The sequence below is a fragment of the Pristis pectinata genome, chromosome 3, assembly GCF_009764475.1.
Source record: "Pristis pectinata isolate sPriPec2 chromosome 3, sPriPec2.1.pri, whole genome shotgun sequence".
Lineage (NCBI taxonomy): Eukaryota > Metazoa > Chordata > Chondrichthyes > Rhinopristiformes > Pristidae > Pristis > Pristis pectinata.
This window is the reverse complement of record NC_067407.1, coordinates 6,698,058-6,723,256: the sequence shown is the minus strand read 5'-3', so window position 1 is coordinate 6,723,256 and position 25,199 is coordinate 6,698,058. Positions and strand designations below refer to the sequence as shown.

The 25,199-nt window shown below is 37.5% G+C and overlaps 1 protein-coding gene across 1 annotated transcript; it reads left to right on the top strand.

Annotated features, from left to right (window-relative positions):
• LOC127568911 (cystathionine gamma-lyase-like) lies at positions 1 to 23,681 on the top strand. Its single transcript, XM_052013166.1, has 11 exons — positions 1 to 180; positions 7,076 to 7,157; positions 8,468 to 8,563; positions 9,541 to 9,650; positions 11,058 to 11,189; positions 14,250 to 14,307; positions 16,557 to 16,634; positions 17,986 to 18,138; positions 19,938 to 20,059; positions 21,035 to 21,087; positions 23,525 to 23,681. Exons 1-11 carry the CDS (start codon positions 4 to 6, stop codon positions 23,679 to 23,681), a joined length of 1,218 nt encoding a protein of 405 aa, XP_051869126.1. The 5' UTR covers positions 1 to 3.
• Positions 23,682 to 25,199: the final 1,518 nt, after the last annotated feature.

Here is a 25,199-nt window from a genome sequence, read left to right as displayed (position 1 = left end):
GTAATGTCGGCTGGGTATAAGGAAAGCGATATCTTGAGCGGCTTTCAGCCTCCTTTCGAACATTTTTCCACGCAGGCTCTTCATGTGGGGCAGGATCCCGGACAGTGGAGTTCAATGGCAGTCGTGCCTCCAATTTCCATGTCAACCACGTTTAAGCAGATTGGCCCGGGGAAACATGCGGTGAGTGCCCAGTGGCAAGTTCGAACTCTGGTTCTGCTGCTAATGCGGGCAAAGAGAGAGAGAAAAGGCTCTGATGTGTATGTGGCCTTTGACTGTAATAAAGAATAGTCAGAAGTAAAAATTAGGATGCTCTTTAAACTTTTAAAATGCTACCAATTTTGTGGTGGAAATACGTATAAAACATTATGTCTTAAAATGGAGACTTTGACGCTTCATGCATTTCGATTTGTAATTTAGCAACATTGGTAAATTGATTTATGTTGTTGGCTGTGATTGACATTTCGGAAGGATAGACACAAAGGTAATAATGAATGAGATCAATCAGTACAGTAAGGAGAAAAAATGTAAGATTGGTTTGGGTGAAAGTGAGAAATTGGAACTCCACTCTTGGGAGCATTTGAGCATAAATTCAAGCTTAATACTATACCATGTCTAAGTTTGACATAAGTTCTGCAGTGTTTTTGGGGTTTTGCTGTCTCACCTTTGGTTGCCATCCATTAAATGTACTTTTCACACCAACATAACAACTACTTTCTCTTCAAATGCATACTTCTGAGTTTTATATTAAGATTATATTTTGGTACTTGTAGCACTTGGTATACCTTGATTGCATAGACTCTAGTTTATTATAGAATGTTAACAGCAAAAAAGGCCATTCAGCCAGCTGTGTCCATGCCTGCTGTCCACTAGAGCGTACTCACTAGTTGCATACCTGGCCCTTTTCTTCGTAGCCATGCAAGTTTTTCTTCACGATATATCTATTCAATTCCCTCTTGAAGGCCAAAGTGGAACCTGCCTCCATAATATCTTCAAATGGTGTGTTCCAAATTCCATCCACGTGATGTGTCCTCCTGTCACTGTTAATCATCTTCCCCTTTACTTTGTACCTACAATCTCTAGTCCTTGACCCCTTCCCTCCACTAAAGGGAATAGCCTCCCAATATCCAATCTGTTCAGACCCCTCTTCATTTCAGAAATTCTTATCAAATCTCCCTTCAGATGTTTTTAAAGAATACTGTCACAGCCTTTGCTCTCTTATTCTTGTACCTGTAACCATTCATCCCAGGAATCATTTCCATAACTCTTTCCTGAATCCCCTCTGCTGCCCTTGCATCTTTTCTATAATGTAGTAAACAAAATTGAACACAATATTCTAGTCAAGGACAAACCAGTGTTTTATAGAGATTCATCACGACTCCCCTGCTTTTATATTGGAGTGTTTTGGTCGCCTTGTTATAGGAAGGATGGGATTAAACTGGAAAGGGTGCAAGAAAGATTGACAAGGATATTGCCAGAACTCGAAGGACTGAGTTATAGAGAGCGTTTAGACAGGCTGGGCCTTTACTCCTCGGAGTGTAGGAGGCTGAAGGGTGCTAAAATCATGAGGGGCAAGCTAGGTTGAGCAGTCGTTTTGAGGAATTGAAAATTAGAGGACATAGTTTTAAGGTTACAGGTGAAAGGTTTAATAAGAGCCTGAGGGCAACTTTTTTTTACAGGGGTTGGTAGATATATGGAGGCAGCTGCCAGAGGAAATGGTTTTAAAGAATTTATAAGCAGAGATGGCAGGTATATTAGATACACTTAAGAAGCATGTGGGCAGGTCTATGGATGACAAGAGTTTAGAGGGATACAGACCAGGTGCTGGGAAATGGGATTAGCTTGAATATACCTCTCGGTCGGTATGGGCTAAAGGGCCTTTTTCCGTGCTGTACGACTCTGATTCTATATCCCATCTCTATTGATAAAGCCCAGAACTGTGTGTGCTTATTAACCAATTTCTTAACCTGCCCTGCTGCTTTCAATGATTAGAGCACACATACTCCCAGGTACCTTTGCTTCTGCATCTCTTTTGAACAATAAATTTTATATCGCCTTCTGGCATTCTTCCTACCAAAGTTCAACACTTCACATTTCTTCACAATAGACTTGATTTATCATGCACCCATTCCACCAACCTTCTTGTGTCCTGCCGTAATCTATCACTATCCTTTGCAGTTCAGTGTTGCCAACTTCTGTTGCATCTCGTCCAGTTTAGCTTGAAAGATGACTTTGTGAATTGATTGACAAATTTTGCTGTTTCCTTATCTACCTTCAGTTAAGAATGTACCCGTGAAAGATCTAGTTTAGTGAAACCTTTGGCTGCTCCCATCTCTGTTTATAAATTCTTTAAGTGGCCACTGCTTATGGTCATCTGCTTGGTTTGGTGTTGTGATCACCACATAATTAAACACTGTTCTTCCTTGCCTCTACTGCAGTTTGTTGTCCTGTCACTTGTCTTCATTAGAGCTCTAATTCATTCTAATTTTATTGAACTCCACCTGCATTCACTATGGGTATTGCACCTGGCTTTAAACAGTACTGGTATTGTAAACCTATAAAATGCTATGTGGCTATGTTTTGAACACTTTTGTGTATGTGTCTACACACCCATTTTCATTCAATCTTCAAACTTCTGGACCAAATTTGTCCATCACTTTGATCGGTTTAGAATAATCAATTATAAGTTTCTTTGACCATGATGAAATAAGATAAGATTTCTTTATTAGTCACATGTACATTGAAACACACAGTGAAATGCATCTTTTGGGTAGTGTGTTCTGGGGGCAGCCCGCAAGTGTCACCATGCTTCTGGCGCCAACATAGCATGTCCACAACGTCCTAACCCATACGTCTTTGGAATGTGGGAGGAAACCAGAGCACCCGGAGGCAACCCACGCAGACGCAGGGAGAACTCCTTACAGACAGTGGCTGGAATTGAACCCGAGTCCAAATCCTTCAATATTTTTGTGTGAATGTTTCATTTTATTCTATTTTTTAAAAAAATTAATGACACCTGGTTGAATTTACTATGTACATATGTATCTTTACCCATTATTGAGCAATCTGCTGCCATGTTGATGCATTGACTGGCTTGCTGTACTTTTGTTTTGAGATCATTCTTCTTTCTGCAAGTGTTTTTATAAGCCTAATTCTGCATTATTCACATTGGCAGCAGTAGATGGTTTCTTGCTGTGAAAACTTCCCTTCTATGAAGAAATCACACTTTTAGAATTGCTCTGATCCACTACTTTGCCTTTAAACTTACATGTTGAAAATATGTGCCTTTTGTTTTTGACAGTAAAAACAATTTGCAATTTGGATCTGTGTCACTTTGTGCTTTGGATTCTGCTCTGTAACTCAAGCCTATGCTATGACTCAGTGACTATAAACTCCATTTGTTTTTATGCCTTGCATTGGAAAAAGTTGTTTTTGGCATTGTTTTATGCAGCGTCCCTGCTGAAGGTGATTTTTGCATGCGAGCTCAGCTCCTTTATAAAATTCCATGCGTTTAATAACTACATTTGAATTTGCTCATTAATTAAAACATAAATATATCATGCAGCATTCGATATAAAAAGCTGCCAACATTGCAGTGCTGAGGCATGTCCTTCAATGAAACAATATACTCAGTGACAGCCTTGTCTGACTTTCAATTCCTCATTTCAAATCTGGCTTTCCACAATTTCTGATGGTTTGGAATTGAAAAAAGTTTCACTTTCCACTTTTTCACTCAGATAATATTTATCTTGGGTGCTAAAATATTCACTAATGTGGTCTATGGTCTATATTTTGAAATCCATTCTGGTTAGAAGACTGGCTTCCTATACTTCCTTATGCCATTGTTATGCGCAGGTGCATTCTCACTACTATCACTGATCCCCATTTGCTGTGTTTGCACCAAGGCTTCCTACTTTTATAGCAACGTGTTCTGTTTGAACCTTTAAGAGGCATGAAGAACTGCTGGAATACATGCAGCTGGTTTATTCAACTAATTGTACTGCTGTGTCCTACACAGGTTATACATTATAGCAGTATGGTAAAACATGTATAACAAAGATCTAATTCAAAAAGTTGTCTGAATCGCATTATACATCTATCAGGCATATCACTGTCTCAGACCAACTGCAGATTAGTTGCCAATGGCCCAATTTGACTTTTCCTTATTTCTTGCGTGTGATCTGTTTACAAAAGTTTCCTTATTTACATAGAAACATAGAAGATAGGAGCAGGCCATTTGTCTCTTCAAGTTTGCTCTAGCATTCAAAATAATTATGGTGGATTGTGTGCCTCCATACCATACTTCTGATCTCTTTCCGTACATACCCCTTGATGCCATTTGTGTCCAGAAATCTACCTGCCTCCTTCTTAACATTTTTGGTGACTTGACCTCCACTGCTTCTGTGGCAGAGAATTCTACAGGTTTGCAACCTTCTCAGTTAAGAAATTTCTCCTCATCTCAGCCATAAATGCCTTTCCCTGTATTTTAAGACTGTACATCCCTTGTCCTGGATACCCCTCCCCCACAGCCAGTGGAAACATCCTACCCACATCCAATCTATCTAGGTTTGTCAGAATTTTGCATATTTCAATCAATGAGCTTTCCAGCCTCCCAGCCTTGCTACCATTGCTCTCAACAGCATCTTATTAAACAATCCTGCCTTTCCAGGAATCAGTCTGGTGAACCTTTACTGCATTGCCTCTGACTAGTCTATCTTTTCCTAAGGAAGGAGACCAAAACTGCACACAATGCTCCTGGTGTGGACTCACCAAGGTACTGAATAACTGTAGCAAGGCATCCTTGTTCTTGTACACAAGATCTCTTCCAGTGAAGATGATCATACCATTTGCCTCCTTAAATGCACTTGCATGTTTGTTTTCAGGGATTGCTGTATGAAGACATCAGGTTTCTTCATACATCAACATTCCCAGATCTATCACTACTGAAGTAACACTCTGCCATTCTGGTTTTCTTACTAAACTGAATAACTTCTCATTTATCCGCAGTACACTGCATTTGTCATATATTTGCTCACTCACTCAATTTGTCCAAGTTGACTTGAAGCCTCTTGGCATCGTCCTCACCTGACAATCCCACCCAGTTTCATGTCCTTGACTCACAATCCCACCCAGTTTTGTGATGTCTACTTTGTCCAGATGAGTTGGATATCTATCAGGTTCTTTTCTTTCCTTTCAGGTTTTCATCTCACCTTCCCCACTCCACCACCAATTCTTTCCTCCCATGAATAGACCAAAACATTTGTGTCTGGTCTGTAGAACCGGAAAATGTCTTTTACTTGGTTTCTCATTTGTGATTCGGGGAGCAAAGTTAGTGTGCCAAATGGTGTTTTCTATCACAGAGCGAATATTTGAGTGTACACTCAAATATTTGCAGATGGTGTTGAACACCAAGCTGCAAGTCGATAAACGGTGACCTGACATACGTCTTGTAGTTGTCCAGGTGCTCCATAGCAGAGTGGAGAGCCAGTGAGATTGCATCTGCTGTAAACCTATTGTGGAGGTAGGCAAATTGCAGCAGGTCCAGATCCTTGCTCAGGCAAGAGTTCTAGCCATAAGTAACCTCTCGAAGGAGTGAGATAGGTCAGCTGGTTGAGTGGTGTCGCAACAACAACCTCGCACTCAATGTCAGCAAGATCAAGGACTTCCTGAATTTTATACTCAACCCCCGACCAATGAAGACCAGCATGCTGTATGCCTTCTTTACTACCCTACCTACTTGTGTTGACACTTTCAGGGAACTATGGACTTGCACGTGAAGAGCTTTGGTGGTTAAGATTACTATGATTTGAAAAAGAGACTGGATAAATAATTTGACTCGGAGAATGACACTGCACTATGGGGACAGTGTGATTAATTCCTCCTTCTAAGAGTGTAGGGCGACTTGCTTCCTTTACAGCCCTGTGGGTTTGAGTGACAGGCCTTGACTGTGTATCTGGTCGAGTACTGAAAACCTGTGCCGACCAACTGGCTGGAGTATTCAAGGACATTTTCAACCTCTCACTGCTGCAGTCTGAGGTTCCCACCTGCTTCAAAAGGGCAGCAATCATTCCAGTGCCCAAGAAGAGAAAGGTGAGCTGCTTCAATGACTATCGCCCTCACATCCTGTGCTGTGTGTGACATTATATACAGTGTTCCAATAGCCTTCCAAAGCAAACTCTACTGAACATCAAATGTTCACATTGGAATCAGCAAGAAGGATTTTTTCTATCCTCATTTATTCAATCAAAACTCTTCAGACTTTACAAGCACAATCAAATTTTTCCTTCAGCTATATGTCATGAAGAAAAATATGTTATTATCCTCCTTTCCTAGTTGTAGTTTCCCTTCCTGGTGAACCTCACCTCCAGGTTAATTACTGCACAAACATCAAGCTCAAATTAAATTTTAGCGCAATTACATTTCAGGCCCACTTCAAATCTAACAATAATAGATCATCAAGGTTAGACACACTACATAAGTCAATTCAAAATAAACTAATTTTACATGTTTCAAGACTCCAAACTAATTTGAGTTTGTGAAGGTTACAGGGGTGCAATAATTGGATTAAATGCAATGTTAGAACTGAAGGTTAACGTGTTTACTTCATAAAAGAGAATGAAACTGTTCCAAATGTTGGTTAATATTTAAGAATTATTTTACAATTCTGTTTTTCCTGAGAATTAATGCCCAAGCCAACAAAAAAATCATGAACAAAACATCTCTTTGGATGGCGATTTGAAACTCCAATCCTTTGATCCAAAAGAAAACATTGAAATAGGTTGTACCTAAGTGATACGCAAATATAAAATTTTTTTTTTAAGATCCTGCAAATATTTATGAGGGAGGACCAGAATCAGTTGCTGGAGAAGCATTTATTTATTTTAAAAGAAGCCTCAAAGGATAATGGCTAACAATAGTAATGTTCACTGCATTTAAACTAAAACTGTGGACCGTAAAGTGCATATTAAAGTCCTTTTTAAAGTGCATATGCCAGAGGATTATGTTGCTTCATTTGCAAAGGCTTTATTTTGTGAATCTATTGTACAGCTAAAGTGTCTGATTCTGGATTTTTCTGCAGGACTTTGAATATAGCCGCTGTGGAAATCCGACGCAGAATTGTTTGGAGGAAGCCGTCGCAGCACTTGATGGAGCAAAATATGGTCGGTCATAATACTTGGTATTTCTTTTATTGTTTTTGTGGCATTGCCTGGAGGGGAGGATATTAGTGCATTAAAGGAGGGTTTGCCTGCTGCTATTCAAGTCTTTTTTTACTGTCAGGATTGCATACTGAGGGAGGGCTGACATTGTTCTCTATTTTGGTTGCATCATTTCTAAAATGGCCACACGTATACGTGACATAAAGCATGCTGAATGGCAACTTGTTATGGGGGTTAATGTACATATATTTAGCAGAAATAAACAGGCCATGATAACAGCCAATCTTACAATGTTTTGGTCCTCCACTCTTTAGTTGGAAGGTAAGCTGAAGAGCCTCCAGTTGTCTATTTAATTATTGTTCCAACATGTTTGTTTCAGAATTTGCCTCTCTATGGGTTATGCATCAGTGCCCTAGTAATTTTCTCATTGCTTTTTCTCCTGAACCACATTAACCATTTCACAGTATGCTTGCTTTTAAGTAACAATGGATGTCGGAGGCTCTTTCCTCAGCTCACTGTGCATTTCCACAGTTTGTTGTTTCCCTCATAGACAACCTCTCTCGCACACCTACTGCGGAATTCCTACATCATTGTCACAGCCACCATCCAATGCAAGTTATCTTTAAGCTTTCAGAGACAAGGACACAAACTTCTCCAAGAGAAAGTAATTAATTACCTATTCTTAATCATGTGTTTCTAATTAAATTTCAAAATTAGACTAGTATCCATTGATAAAGTTAATCTCAGAAATGTACTAATATATTGCGATTTGTTGTGACTTTGTTCTTTTTCCATTTCTAAATTAAAAGGAAATCCTATTGTTGGACTGGCAGTTTTAAACTCCATTCTCTAGCATATGGAACAGAAGAGCTGTCAGTGGAAAGAGTTAATCAATCAAACTTATGGTTCCCTCTTTCCCGACAAAATCTCCAAGTGGGAAGAGCCAATTCAAAAAAAAGATGTCTCAGGCTTGCTGTAGCTGAGTGTTGACATAGCTCTGAATAACTCCCCATAGACTGCAGAGATTAAATCCAACACATTCCTAATTTGTATAGTTTTTTGGCTTAGAGCATTGCAGTAATACTTTATTTAAAGGTAAATGGATACAACACTCAAAGAAAACTGCCCATCATTTTATGCATTCCATAAAAATAAAAAAAACTGCATGTCTTCGATCTGAAACATTAACTCTGCTTCTCTTCCCACAGATATGCCCTGACCTGCTGAGTATTTGCAGCATTTTCTGTTTCTATATTATCATTCTATTTTATTTGGTAAATTAATGTTTGGACTCTCGTTCTCTCTGTCTGCAGGCTTGGCATTTGCATCTGGTCTGGCAACTGCAATGACTATTGCTCACCTTTTGAAGTCTGGTGATGGTGTTATTTGCATGAATGATGTATATGGAGGTATACTTTGTATTTCTCTTTTGTTTTGGATTTGTGTAAGACCATAAGATTAAACTTGTTTGCATGTCAGAAATGGACAGGCAAGCAACAAAAATACAACAGTGAACTTGCTTGCTGGCTTTCCAACTGAGATGCCAAGAGCATCTGTCAAGGACATTTGTCAGAGGATGATGATGGTGCTTTTATGAATAAATATACAGATCAGATTGGATGACAACATTAGAACCCTTCTGCCTTTTTTAAATGGATAGAGCAAGTATGCTTTCCTGCCAAGTTGAGGCAAACTGAACACCGGTTACTTTGTTGTTTTGTGGGACCCAGAGAAAAACAGAGACCCCAGGTGCTCCACACATGGTGTAGGACTACTCCATGAAACCTTTATTACACATGCACCCACAATTTCCTATACACCTCTGCCTGGTTTTAAACCTTCTGGACTGTTTTGTAGGGATATTGTCCAAGTGCGTATTTGGAAAGGGTTGGCTGATTAGATATGTTTCTTCAGTTGAGCTGGCCATTCATTGAGAAGTGATCTTCACTATTTCTCAAACAGGGGCCACTTTAGCCAAAAAAACCTTCAATATGAGACCTACCATTATGATAAAACAGATATACTTATTGACTCTCGTTGTGCCACCTGTTCATGCACACATACGCATAGGCACATCTGCATGGGTACTTTGGGCACTACCTCTCACACTCCCTGAACTCATACTTGCTGTCCTCTCCTCCCTATTCCTAAATCCCTTCACATTAGTAGACATTTGGAACATGAAAATGATGCATGGCATAAAACATAATGATATCTAGGGACAGGTAAAATATGGCCTTTTGTTGTTGTCCTCATGGTGTTCGAGAAACCACAATGTATCTGTGTTGCCTTTAGTGGAAGAAGGGATGATAAGATCTTGCTCTAACAACAAAACATAGTATTACTCAATATATTTTTTTAAGATCTATCTCAACTTGTATTTCAGGTACTAACAGGTACTTCAGCAGAGTTGCATCTGAAATGGGTTTGGAAACTTGTTTTGTTGACTGCACATCATTGAAGTGCCTGAAGGAAGCAATTAAACCAAACACCAAGGTACATGGAATCTGTGAAAGATAAAACAGCTGTTTATCTGTTTCTTTCCGTCTTGATTATTTGCTACAGCCATAATGGTCAATTATTGCAACAGAAATCAGTTCACTTACCTTGTGCCATTTTCTTTGTTCTAACTACAACACTCAAAATGTGGAATGGTGCAATGTCTTTAAAATAAGATTAGTTCATACCCAGGAAAGATCTTTAGCCATTTTCCAAGATGTTGTTATCAAGATATGGAATTAAGTTAAATTGGTGTATGAGGTGTCATTTTGAAGGAGTAAAATGGAAGAATGCATTGCTGGGACTACTTAAACCATGTAATGTATACAGTAAGGGACTGTGGAATAAAATCAGTTTGTCAACAAATGTGGAGTGGCATATTTTGTTTTCCAGAAATACAAAACAGTTTCACTGAAAATTAAATTTGTTCATTCAGAAAGAATATAATGAGGGAGACATGAGTTTTGACATTCCCTGGGGGGAACGGGTATGAATGGATTGGTCTGTTTCTGGAAAATAGAAGAAATGAAAATGGGATATGCAAGTTTTCAGTATTTGGCACACAAACAGGGTTTTCATTGTTATGACTTTGCTTGTGGATATTGTATGACCAGATATAGAACAATAAGTTCAGACTTTTCTAGTTTCAAAAAATGTGGTGTTTGCGTTAACAATAAAGATTTTGGAATAATATTAAATGCAAACAGAATATTAAAGAAATCTATTTTAATAAACACTATAAAAATAAGATTTTTTCAGAATAAATAATTAGATTGGGCTGTTTGCCTGGTCTGATTATCAGAATTAACCATATTTCCATTACCTAGGCCTTCTCTGAACTCTCTTGAAATGATTATTTTGCAATATTTAGGGACCAGTAAATATGCACAAGGCTGCAAAAGTGCTCATCAGACAAAAAAAATTTTACCCCAGCGGAGCAGTAGTAAATATTGCAGGCCCAAAGTACAAGATGGACAAGTTTCTTTGGAAATTCAAAGAGCTCTTATTGTGAATGTATCACAGGGCTTCCTGCCTCCCCCTTAGAAGTTTTCTTTTCATTGTCCTTGCACTTCCAATTTGCATATCGCCCTGAATTGAACATAAAAGGCTGTGGGATGGATGCACCAAGCCTGGGACCAGATTTAAAAGGATGTAGGTTGGAAATGGGAAAAGAGATAAAGGTAAAATCTTTAGAATAAACTTTACTACATACTCTTGTATTAGTGGAAAATAGTCTTAATTTGAAAAAAAAAATCTCCACTAATCCATTGCTGTTCACTAGGGTTGTCTTTGAGAAAACAATTGTCTTTATTCTTTCTCCCCTTTCCGCTTCCTCCAAAAAGCAAGTGGAAGAGCCCCTTTGGGGAAACCACTGCTTCTAATCTGTTATGGTTCTTTTCACAGCTTGTCTGGATTGAGACTCCTACTAACCCTATGATGAATGTTACTGACATCAAAGCTTGTGCAGAAGTTATACACGAGCATGGAGACATCATTCTGGTGGTCGACAACACCTTCATGTCAGCTTATTTCCAGGTACTGGTATGACCAATAAATATGCAGCATACAAATAATCTAAATTTCAACATTCTTTCACATTTATAGTGTGGGTACATTTTTCCTCATTTAAGTATAACTTGTTTTAGATGACTCTGTATATGGTTTATCACATATTGGATTCTAGTTGGGCAATTTTATTTGAGCCATGCTACTGAAGTAATGTGTCCAGGATCTAATTGAAGGATTTGCAAGAAATATGCAACTGAACATTTCCCACTATATAAACAGTAAAGCTTAAACCTTTTTTGCAGAAATCGTTGCACCAGTACATCCATACATTCCAGAAAACGTTCATCTATAAACGTTTGCATATTGCAAACTCTGCAATTTGTTTATTTAACTGTAATTTTGTCCAGTGAATTAACATCCAGGTTACCTTGAGATAAGGATTTTGTTGTGTTGTATAGATCCAATGTCCTGGATAATATCAATATCACATCTTGTAGTGTGGTTACTTCAGAATCCTTTTTCTTTCACTCTAGAGGAGGTTTTGTTGATCCACCTATTAAGACACCAAATCCATTTTTCCTCTGAAACATCTTGTGATAACAATGGCTGAATCTTTGTTTCTCTTCCACAGTTTAATTGCTTTGCACATGTCAATGTTGAATTCATTTGCTATTTCTAAGCCCACCCAAACCGCCACCATTTTTTTTTGCCTCTGTATCCTACTTACAGGTCACGAACCAATGCTATTTAAAATATTTTAATAGAACAAGAAATGTTGACCTCTTGGCATGCAAGATGTTGGCAAGATGACCATACACGCAGAATATTGACTAAGTTTGAAATATTTGATTAATCTTTGGAATATTCTGTTAATGACACCAAAACCATTTCATTGGCTCTAGATGTAGTCAATGGGAGGTCCACCCTTTTTACTTCTCAAGAAGTTCTCTTGTTCTCCTTCCCCCATGTGTGTTCCTCCACTGTGCTGAAAAGCAGTCCTTTCACTGAAGGATCAACATGGTTCACTTGCTGATGTGTTTTTCTTTGTATCATTCCAAATGGAATATTACATTTCTCGTAACAGCTAAATCTATCAGTTAAAACCTATTTTGCGATCTTGATTAAAAATTAAGAGGAGTCAAATCTTCTACTTTTGCTATTTAATGATTTTACTTAGTCCATAAGAAAATAACAAAGAGAAGCAGGAGTAGGCAATTTGGCTGATCACCCCGAGCCTACCATTTAATAAAATTCTCTAATCTTATACCTCATTCCCACCCTCCTGTACCAACCCCAAATCCATTGATTCCCTTTAAAATCCAAAATTCCATCAATCTCTCAAATATTTTCCGTGATTGAGCCTCGCAGTCCACTTGAGTGAATTCCAAATATCTACTCGTCCTTGGGTGAAGAAATTTCTCATCTCGTGTTGTCTTGGTCTTGAATGGTGACAACTTATTTTGAGACTCTACCTCTTGGTTCTAAATGTGTTTTAATATGATCACCTCTCATTCCTCTAAACTTAGGTAGTACATGTCTAGTTTACTTAATCTTTATTTGCAGCACAATATCCACCCTCTACCCCTCCCCACCACCCCCACAAGGAATCAATCTGATGAAGGTTTGCTGTACTTCCCTCTATTGCAAGTATATCCAAAACATGGACTAGCTTGGATACCCTTTTTAAGCCAAAGCAAAAAGGGCTAATTCTTCTTTGTGACCCAAGTGCTCTTCATACACTAATTTTTTAAAAACTTTTTTTCATTACCACAAAGGAGGCCATTTGGCCCATTGATTCCATACCTCTTCAAGCAATTCCATTTCCTTGTTATCTATTCTCTCGCTCATGCCCATTAACACCTTCTCCCAAGTATCCTACCACCCAGTTACCGTTAAAGGGAATCTACAGTAGCCAATTAATAACAAATTTATCGAAGTACACAACATGTACATAATCAATTGATTGTTGTGGCGCAATTTGGAAGAGAGCTAATACATTTAGAATCTTTGAAGAAAACATTGGTTGCAAATGAGGAGATTTAAATCCAGGTCAGACATCCTGTAGCTTTCAGGCTGTACAAATAGGGCAGTTCACTTTGGTTACTTTTTGTTGAACTAGATAAATGGTCAGTATAACCTACTTAACTTGCATCATAGCTTCCCAAGGGTTAATCTAATACAAATAATTATCTTTAGGGAGGTGTGCAGGTATCAGTAGAAGGGCAAGACTGTACCTGGTTGACTTAGTTGGTTGAGTCTAGGGGAACTGTGATCCTTGCTCCATGCAGTACAATCTGCTGGAGGAACTCAGCAGGTCAAGCAGCACCTGTGTGGGGTGGGGGGGGGGGGGTGGTGTGGAGGGGGGGGGGGGGGCGCGCGGAATTGTTGACATTTTGGGTCGAGACCCTGTATCTGACTCGGGGCTTTGGTGGAGTCACACTTTTAACTCATTTTTCTTTCCAAGTAGAATAAATTATCCCGTGAATCCAGTGAGTTTAAAGGGAGTGCAGGGAACTGGGTCCTGGTGAGCTTAAAGGGAGGACGGCAAACCACTCTTGGTGAACCAGATACCGAACCATCAAGACTTCTGAATAATCGGATAGCAGATTATTGGAGTTTTACCGTACTATGTAGTTGATGTAGCATCTTTCTATGGATTGAGGTGCAGACATTAGATATGTTTTGTGTTTGTTGATATTTAACTGGATATTTAAATGTTCATCTGGAGATTGAATTGAGCTGGCTTGTGGTTCTGCTGGCCTGCCACACTTAAATTTGCTTGCGTGTAAAGTAGCTATTTGCACTGAGGATGTCTGTGATCCAGAAAAGAGTCATGCTCTTCAGGGTGTCAAATGAAATGTTTTGGGCTGGGAGGGGTGGGAATTGGGAAAAGAAAGAAAATGAGATCCTGTGCCACAGCTTCTAGTATTTTGTGGGCTGTTTTCATTAGACTGGAGTAACAGCTATTTAATTTCTATTCCACCTAATAACTAGGAATATTTTGGAATACTGCTTTGGTATTTTATCTGATTTCATGATCTAGTTGAAAAGATGTTTATTTTGATGATCTTTCTCCCATTCCTTTAGCGTCCTTTGGCCCTTGGCGCTGACATCTGTATGTATTCTGCAACAAAGTACATGAATGGTGAGAGAATCTGGAATTTAAAGCATTATGTTTGCACTTTAATGTTAGGACCTTATGCCTGAAGATAGATGAAATTCTGTTATAACATAGTGATGATTTGTTGATTGTGTAAATGGTTACAGACATTAGAAGTACTAAAATCTCAATTTATTCCTCTTTCTAGATTTCAGTTGTCAAATTACTATAGCTGCGTGAGTAATAAGTATTATTCAAAACCTATATATCTTAAAACATCCTGTGCTGCTACAAATTTCTGCTTTGAAGAGCAATTTTTAAAGCACTACTTTGAACAACAAATTTCTAAATTTGCTTTTTCACTTTGCTTTATGTCCAGCACCATTGTTTTAAACTTGGTCACAAAGCAGCACAGGTAGACAATCGGTCATCAGTAATCATGATGGATACTGACCTCTTTGTGTTCTCTCTCCTATAGCAGTGTTATCACCAGCTCTCCTGGTTTTTTTTCCAACCAGGCCTTTCAAATCTTCAGTGATTCATTTTCAGATTCTCTCACTAACTCTTACTGGTCCGGTCTTTTCCCCTCCATCCCATTTGATAAATCTTTGTTCATTTTATTCCTTTATTAAATGTGTATTTTGTTTTGGGGGAAAAAGCTGCAATTTCCATAAGAGCATTGCAAAAAGTGGGAATAGGCTGGTCAGCCCCTTGTCACTTCACAGCCATTCGGTATCATCTGTGTCACTTTCTTGCACTAACATCATAATTTCTTGATTCCCTCAATATCAAAAAATTATCAATCTCCTGTCTTGAATATGCTCAGCAACTGAGCCTCTACAGCATTGGTGAAATCACGTCAAATATAGTACACAGGTCTGGAAGCCAAGGAAGGATATACTTGTAAAAGAGGAGGTGCAGCGAAGGATTACCAGATTGGATTCCTGGGAGAGCAAGTTGATCATAACGGAGAGATTAAGCAGACTAGTAGAATATTTGACAAGATTTCACCAGTGCTCCATGCAATTGGAATAAGGTGTACTCAAATCCTCTCTCAAAGGCTAGCATACCATTTCTCTTCCTAAATGCTCGCTGCAGCTGCATATTGACTTGCAGTAATCTGTGTGCAAGGGCACTCCAATCCCTTTAAACAGAAGCATCTTTAAATCTTGCATCATTTCCAAATGTTTTGCTGCTTTTTTTTTAACCAAAGTGGATTACCTTGCTACTTTCCACATTATACTCCATGTCATATCCTTTCCATTCACTCAGCGTGTCTTTAACCCTTGAAGCCTCTCTGCACCCTACTCACAGTCCATGATATCACCTCACTTTGCATCTCCAGGTAAATTGAAAATATTCCATTGATTTCCCCCATTCAAATAATTTTCTGTTTTTTTTTTGTTTGTGAACTCCTATTCCCAATTTCTTGCACAATTTTAATTTTATCCACTTGTATCCTAAAATCAATATATTCCAGTTTATATACCCCTATTCCGCATTAATGTGATGCCTTTATTGCTCAGTTTTGATGAAGGGCCCCAGACCTGAAACAGTAACTGTTTCTCATTCCATAGATCCTTTTTGACCTGCTGAGTTTTTCCACCATTTTCTGTTTTTATCCATATCTCTTGCACTTGCTAATTATGTACGTATTGAAATCCAATAACTCAGCCTCTTAAAACCTTTAATTTCACCTACCATAACTATTAAACTAGACCTTTCCCCCCCAAGTATGGTTGCCAACTTGTCTGGATTGTCTTGGATTCTCAAGGATTTGGTTTCCTGGTTACACTGGTGCTAATGTGTAAGGAAAGTACTTTGTATGCACTGCTCACTTGCAAGTCACATGAATATCTGTACTTCTTGCCCAACAGCTGTTGGCTTAACTCTTAGCATTTAATTCTCAGCTGCCTCATCTCAAAAGTGGCTGGATTTTCCACAGCTGGTTCCATTGCCACAACTTAGTTTCAGATGTGTTGTTCTGTTTGGGATAGTGGTGGAAAATTCTTGGATATAGACTTTTTAAATATAATTGAGTGAGCCTGTTGGGCTTTTGCCTCACTTGGACTCCATGTTGGGTCTCGGCTTTACCACCTTGCACCAGATATTTGTTAGGGAGACTTTGAATGCAAAGCCCAGTTGACCCTGCAATCTCCTGACTCAGTGCCTACATCAGCTTTATCTAACTCTAACTTTTAAATTAAAAATGTCCAGTCCAGCTTTTTACTTGAAAGCCATGGGACCAGTGTGTGACCCTTGTCTCATTTTTAATATATCCCTTAATTTTCCAGGTCATTCTGATGTAGTCATGGGCTTGGCTTCCATGAACCGTGAAGACCTTTATCAAAAATTGAAGTTCTTGCAAAACGGTAATGATTTACAATATTTAAATTCTATATAGTTATGTCATTAAAAACCAATCCAAAATGTTTTGTAATAGCAGGGTCACTTATTCTATGGCACTAGTCAGTAACTGATTACACTGCTCTTTTGTAGATTCATCTACCATGAATTACACAATGTTAAAGCACAATCTGTTAATTATTAAGTAAATTTTGCAAGTTTTTACAATGATTCATCCCTTGGTTTTGCATGATACTGCCAATATTTTATCACTCCTCTGAAGGATTCTCCAAAGTAAGACCAATGAGAATTAGTGGAACAGGGTGAAGAGTATTTAAAAGGGGAAAATTATGATTGTGTAAAATATAATCCATCTTTTCAATATAAAACCAGGATATCTGAGTAAGGATTTTTGCATATTAACGAAAGATGCTATTATGAAAATAAATGGAATATAAAAGAAAAATGTATTTAAACATTTTGAGAGGACGTACTAATTGGTTTAATGATAAGCTCAGATGTGCTTTAAAGACAAAAGGGAAAGTAAAGCAAAAGGCTGAAAATGAAAATACCAAGGTATATAAAAATAAATACCATCAAAAATCAAATTCAGATGAAAGAAGGGGAGAACTTAAGCAGAATTTATTTAAAAAAAAAGGAACAGGTATTGAATAATCTAGAGATAAAAGTAATAAGCTGTTGTTAAGAAATGATCTGTAATGGGGCCAGTAGTCAGGAGCAATGGAAAAATATACTAAAATTCTGAAATGTTGGGAATACTTTGCCAATCAGGCAGCATTTGTGGAGCCAGGGGAAAAAAAAATAACCTTTTGGGTTGAAACCCTTCATCAAGTCTGGAAAAGTGAAAAAAATGAGTGTTGCAAGTTGCAGAGATGGGGTGTTGGAGAAGAGAAAGGGATTGTATTTGACTGAGTGGAGACCAGGGTTATCTAGAAGATGCAATACTTTCGGTAGCTATTTAGGAGAGAGAACTCAATGTTTGTACATTATAGCTGAGCTTTCCAGACGAGTTGAAATTCACTTGCATTTAAATGCTCTCTGCACTTGATAAAGCCATAAAAAATATAAGCAGAGATACTGGAGTTCATTTGTAGAGCAATTGAATAAAAGAAGAAAAAAAGATTTAATCTTATTTATGTAGAATCTAGGTTTCCTCTCCCTTGAACTACTATGTGCAATTCTGACTTCCATGGGTCAGAGAGGAAGTTAGATGTATTAGTCCATCTAATATACATTTCTGAATTTAATTATTTTGAATAGTAAATATTAAAATGGAGTAAGGTTAACTTTTCCAGTGTTTTATATTTTAAAAAAAGGGTATCAAGTCTTTATATAGGTTTGTTAATGGTATTGCAGCTACTCGTGCTGTTCCTTCTCCATTTGATTGTTTTTTGTGTAATCGTGGCTTAAAGACGTTATTCCTTCGAATGAAGCAACACTTTAAGAATGCACTGGCTGTAGCCCAGTTTTTGGAGGCAGATCCTCGGGTGAAGAAGGTCTTTTTCCCAGGTGGGTTATTTGAAGGCTTTGTTTACTCTAGAACGAGGAAGGTAACTTGATAGAGGTAGCAGAATCACAATTTATACCATTTCATTGTTGGATTTTTAATCAATAATTCTCTATTAATTACTCGGTTGTAAAATTAGTTTAAAAAAAAATTATTCCTACCAATCTGCAGGAACTGCTTCATCTCTTGTGGAATATTGGAAGATGGCATTCAATGCATCCAATATTTTCATAGTACCTTTTAGTACTCCAGGATGCAGATTCAGATGCTGGGGATTTCAGCTTTCAGCAGCATTAATTTCTACATCAGTTTTTTGTTTTAAACTAGTATTTATTTCCTTAACTTGTCCCTTTCATAAGAATCTTGGTTCCTAAGCATTTCTGGAAAGTTATTTGTGCACTCTTCTGTGAAAACAGCAATTTAAAAAAGAACTTTGGTTCTCCTATGCATTGTGTTCCTCATTATAAATTCTTGTGTTTTAAGTGTAAAGGACCTACCTACATTTATTTTAATTTTTTTTTATAAACTTTGACAGCGAGCTTTGTGTTCCTCAAGTTTACTCTCTAGGTCCTTTCTTACTGAATTCTAAACTTGGGTCTGCTGCTGCTGCTTCTGGCAACTTTATATGCCTCCTCTTTGGATCTAATAGTGTTCTGTTTCCATCCATGGTGAGGTGGCTATTCCTTTTTGGCTTTTGCTACAGAAAGGAATGAACTATTTCACTTCCTTCGTTCATTCCATACCTGTCCAGCATTTGGCCTTTGAATGAAGCTCCCTAATGTAGCATAGCCAATACCCCTTCATTGCTTTCAGATTTTCTTTTGCTTAAATGTAGGAAACTACTTTTAGGTCAAAATTTCCAACACAAATCAAGAATTCTTAAGTTGTGGTCACTTTTTCCCACTGCTGTAGTTTGTATTAATCTTTTAGCAGAGACAATTAGCCCTGCTGGAACATGACTTTTACATATTTCCTTCAGTTATTTGTTTATACACATTATTGATAATAGAAGTATTTATATAGGAAAGACCAATCAAATTTATAAATACTGTGGAAAATTATGGTTTGCCATGTGGCTCATCAGGTAAATAATTGTCACACAATCTTCTGACTTACTGGGGCCCTGATTCCTGTGCTCCCTCTTACACAACAGGGTCACAATTCCCCTGAACCCTTTCTATTTAGTGTGGCCTGGTTCTTGTGCTCACTTTCAACAAATCTGAGTTACAGGAAAATTTATTATCATGCTGTGTAACATGTAATAAAAGTGAATTGGGGTATTAATAGATAGTCCAATACCACAAAGGATGGAAGAAAAAAAAGACATTGGTCATCCTGTGCTGGTATATATAGAGTCAATGACTCCTGACTCAAACTGCAGAACATGGTACTCAAAACCTGCACAGAATTTGCTGATTCCAAGTACTTGGGTGAATAGACGAGTACGCTACGACACAGTAGCGTAGTGGTTAGCGTAATGCTATTTCAGTGCCAGCGACCCAAGTTCATTATGGCCACTGTCTGCAAGGAGGTTGTATGTTCTCCCTGTGCTTGTGTGGGATTCCTCTGGGTGCTCCGGTTTCCTCCCACACTCCAAAGACATGCAGGTTAGGAGCGCTGTGGGCATGCTATGTTGGCGCCAGAAGCATGGCGACATTTGTGGGCTGCCCCTAGAACATTCTACACAAAAGATGCATCTCACTGTGTGTACATATGATCAATAAAGAAATATAATCTTACCTTCCTGCAGGCATTACACTTTAAAAATGCCTCTCTTTTTCAGTAAATGTGTTTCTTTTAGGTCTCCCTTCCCATCCACAATATAAGGTGACAAAACAGCAGTGCACTGGAACTTCAGGCATGATTGCTTTCTTAATTAAAGGAAATCTGGAAAATGCCAAGATATTCCTTGAAAACCTAAAAGTAAGTACTGTTGAAGTATAGTGCACTTTATATAAAAAAATTAAGTTTGCCTAGGTTGTTTATGTTGGGCAACAAGATTTTTTTAAAATATTCCTTTCTAGTCTCAAAGTATTAAATTGTACCCTTAACCATAAATTAAATGCAACTTTAAACTGCTGTTATCTGACTGGTAACATTTCCTGTTCACTGAAGGAAAGCAATGAACAAGTTAAAATTACATTTCAGGATTTTCTCTTTACTAAAGCACTTCATTTAAAATGAAAAAAAAATAATTCAACTCCACTGAAACAGACTGATGTTAAACAGGCAAGTAATAGTGTGATTTTTGCACTTTAATCTCAAACTGTTCAATTCAAGCATAATCATAACGATAAGCCTATTTATAAGGCACCTGAAGTGTATTAGAATATGCTGCTTGCCTGGATGCGAAAATATTCAAGAAACTCAATACCACCCACAACAAAACAGCCAACTTAATTGGCAGGCCATCCTCCACCTCGAACATTCCCTTCCTTACCACTACATCATGCCCATATTGTACCATCTGAAAGATACTTTGTACCAATACACCAGGACTTTTGTGAAACTACCTTTCATACCTGCAGTCTTTACTAATTAGAAGTATAAAAAGAGGAGGTGCATTGGAACACTTATCACCATGTTTCACACCAAGTCTCTCTCAGTCCTGCCTTGGAAATCTACTACTCAATTACTCAAATATCTCTCAATGACATGTTTTTGACATTGTCAATTTGAGAAATTAATGGAATTAGTTTCTTAATTTATGAAAAGACTTAGTTTTTTTAAAGAAGTACTATTGAAAAGAGAACAATCTAGCATATTTCATTGTTTATCCTTAAACTCTTTTTGTAAATAAATATCTTTTGGTCCCCAGAAGGGCAGTTGGTATATGATATGCATCATGTGTCTGACCAGAAATAATCCTGTTTTCATTCTTTCACCTATACTTTTTAGATGTTTTCCCTTGCTGCCAGTTTGGGAGGATATGAAAGCCTAGCTGAGCATCCATAAGATATTTATTTTGTTTCTTACAATTCTTAAGCTGATTGAAAGCTAACAAGCCTCACTTAGCTTGTTTCATCAATATGGAGAGGAGAGAATCACTTAATCCTATCTGTTTCCATTAATGTTTTTAAAAACATTCAATATAATACTTAAATATTGTGGTTTCAATATGCAAAAGCAAATTGGGGAAAGTTCCCCATTTGTTTTAAATCATCAATAGTTTGTCAGTCAGTTGTAGCATGATTTGATTCAGAACCAAGTTTTTTTTTAAAACTTGACCCAGTAATCTGTCTGCCTACTTTAGATTCCTGATTTTGATAGGCAGCTTTGCTAGTGTTGTTAGGGATGGTTTAAAGTAGTTAGGAGTGGAGTTGGGAACCTAGCAGCAGCTTCAAGACGAGACAAAATTAAATGTGGTAAGTCACAGTCTAATAAACAGTAAACAATGGCCAGGAAGAGAAAATTTTGTAAATCTAAAATAAAACAGAAAACACTGGAAATATTCAGCAGAGTTGGGCAGCTTCTGGAGAGAGAACCATTCATAAGCAAAATGGAAGTGTTCAATTTATCCTTTAATGCTAGTACTCTAAAGAAATAATGCACCGAGGTCATGCGAGTAAACGTTGTGGTCAGTACCGAAGTAAGGTTTGAAGGCGGCAAGAATGGCAGTTCATTACGTCAGGGTCTCGTATAGGGGATGAGAAAGCAAAAAAAGGAAAGGATGTGTGGCAATATTGATTAAGCAAACCTTGCCGATGGTGAAGAGGAATCATTTGCTTGAAATATCAATGACTTCAAGGATAGAATCTGGCCATTTATCTCCGTCCACTAACCGTATGATTGCTTTTGTTACATTAATGGCCAAACGATCCATTTTGCTTAAATGGAAGGATCCAATACCCCCTACTACTTTTCAATGGTTCTCTCAAACTATATCATGTTTAAACTTGGAAAAAATTAGGAGTGGTACTGTTGATCCTTCGCTTAAATTTGAAGATATTTGGAGTCCATTTATTCAATATTTTCACATGATGTAGATCCCCTTTCAATAACTTTCCAACTTGGAGGAACAGACTTGATGACATAATATTGCTCTGTTTCTACTGAGAAATTTTAGCCCAGTTTTTTTTTCTCTTTTTTTTTGTTTTTTTTTAAAGTTTTTTTTTTGTTTAGTTTATATTGTTTAATTTTTTTTATTGATTTGGGTTTTTTTCTTAAATTTATATAAATCTTTTTCCTTTCTTTTATATTCATTTGCTAAGAGATCGTTGGATCTACATATTTTTTTTATATTTTATTGTTCTTTATGATTATATATGCTATGATTGTTATCCTGATCTCTTTGTATTACATGTATAAATATTTATGCTATATATCAATCTGTATTAATTTGAAAACTAATAAAAAGATTGAAAAAGAAAAGAAAGAAAGATCAATGAATGAAGCCATGTAGGTTGAACTGTGGAACAAAAAAAAAGAGCTTTTGCATTGATGGGAGTGTATTTTAGGCTCCCAGTCAGAGGGAGATAGCACAGCAAATGTTGGTTACTACAAAAATAGTAAAGCAGTAATAGTAAAGAAGTTCAGCTAACCTAACAAAACCTGGGACAGTAGTTGAGTGAAGGATAAAGGAGAAGATTTTTTTTAGAAAAAAAGAAACTCAAACTTTTAAAATCATTATTGTAACAAGTCCAAACAGAAGGGAGTGAAATTGGACTAGTTTTAGGGAGTGAGTTTGGACCTGTGGAAAAGATCACTCTGGGAGAGCATTTGAGATAGCAATCGTAGGTTAGAATTGACCTATATATAGAAAAGAACAAAGTTAGTCAAGGAGTAAATGTTCTAAATTGGATTAAGGGAAGCTTCATCTGGCTGAGATTCAAGGTATCAAAAGTGGACTCAAAACTGCTACTTCAGAGTTACTCAGTGCAAGGTATTGGAGGAGAAAGAGTTTCAGACCGAAATGTTCTCTATGAAGGATGCTTCTGGATATTTATTAACCAAGGCATGGATTACAAGAACAAGCTATAACTGTACAAACACCAAGTTAATTACAGCTACAGTACAGTGTGAAGGATGAGATGGCACTAGAAAAGGTGCAGAGGAGATCTTGGGCCTTTGCCAAGACAGGAGGAGTGACTGGTCTGTTGTTTTATTTAGGAAACTCAAGATTTAACTGGAGGTGCATAAAGTAATGAAAGACCTAGCTAGATAGGTTGAACTGTAACAAATGTCAGTCGTGTGTGGAGCCTTGCTACCTGACCCAAGTCCGATGCATGTCAGGTAGTAGGGCCAGTGCAGTTCTACTCTAAATCAATCATTCTGATCTGGATAGCATTGACAAGTATTCTGTTTATGGATTGGACTTTAATATTATACTCTCACAGAACTTATCCTTAACAAAACAGCACAAAACAAATGAACGTTATTCTCTCTTAGGGCAATTATGACACATGCTTCTGTACCAATTGAGGAGCGCAAAGCATTGGGGATCAGCGATACCCTAATCAGATTATCCATTGGTTTGGAGGATGTTACAGACATCATTGAAGACCTACATCAAGCTCTAAAAGCTGCAGTAAGAAAGCAGATCTAATTAAAAAGAAAACAAAGTTATTGTTCTTGCATGTTACTTTAGACTTTTATCATAAAACATCTAAGTAAGAAGTGCAAGTTTGTTTCTGTTTAATGGAACTTGGTGTGCTTCTCTGCTCTTCTGCCCTCCCCACCCATACAATACTGATGCTCTTTATGAACTACACTGTGATGGGAAGGATAATTACAGAAATTCCTTCTTGCATGTCCTACAGCTGCATTTCTGTTTACATACAGAATAATGCTTTGAATACAAATCCAGGGAAAGTGGTGTCAAATTTTATGGTACTTCCAAATAAAGGCAACATCTCTGGTTGTTAAGGCTATAAAAGAGAGATTGAACTTCTGGAATACACTGTATTGATAATGATCTTATGTAAACCATCCCATTAAGAATGAACTTTAAAATGATATGGAAGCATTAGAGAGGGTACAATGTTTCTTTAACAGGCAGCCAGAGTAAAGAGAAACAACTAAAAAGATGGCCTTGATAAATTGGATTATATTTTGTTAGAACAATGCACATTATGGTAAAATCAAAGATTATTAAGGAATGGGACAGGTAAATGTGGTTGAGAAGTTGAAAGCAAGAGCTAGAGATAGTAGATTAAATGTCAAACAATTAGAACAGAAGTCAAAAAGGGGCTATGGAATTCACTCCCAGGGTTAGTCATTGAGGGAGAAACTGTCACCTTTCAAGGTTGAATTGGATGGGTACATGGTACAATCTATTTCCTTGCATGTAGATTGTATCAATATGGATTGGCTAAATCAAATGGCCTATATCCATGTTTTAATTCTTTGGCAGACTTTGCCTACCCTCTACAGAATGATGTGGAAGTAGTTTTGCCACAAGCAGGAGTTTAAGAGAGTTGTATATTATTGCCTAATATTATACCCTCTATCAGTACTTTAATCACTTAGTTAGCTTATTGATATTTGCCAACAACAAAATCACCAGACCCCCTTCTACTGCAATAAAAACACCAGCTTCCCACCCCCACCCACATTTCTACCCTTGAGTTAGAAGCCATTTGCATATAGAACTAGGTGAGTAGAGTTTTGTTTCACAAAAAAATGTGGAAAGAGGAATTTCACTTACTTTGTTAATTTACTTCCCCAGCATCTAAACGTGGTGACACCTGCCAGATAAAGCAACAAGTCACTTCACAAGTAAGCTGGGAGTGTCCCTTGGAAGAAATTCAAATACCAAGAGAAGAAGAAACCTCAAGAGAAGAGAGGCAAAAATTTTGAATCAATTACAAAGCTTAATATGTTACTTAAATGCAGCGTCTCAAGATGTGATCTGATTGTAAGATAGATGAATAGTAAATCTGTGCCTTTTTGAAATTGTTTTCTCTGTGGCATTGAAGAATTGGTATAAATAAAAAAAATTCTTTCACTCAGGATTGTTGGAGGGAAAAACAACCTTAAAACTATTGTAATATTAATGAAGACAAATGGATGGTAATTATTGTCAATCATTTGCCAGCAGCCTAGAATAAATTACGTGGATGAT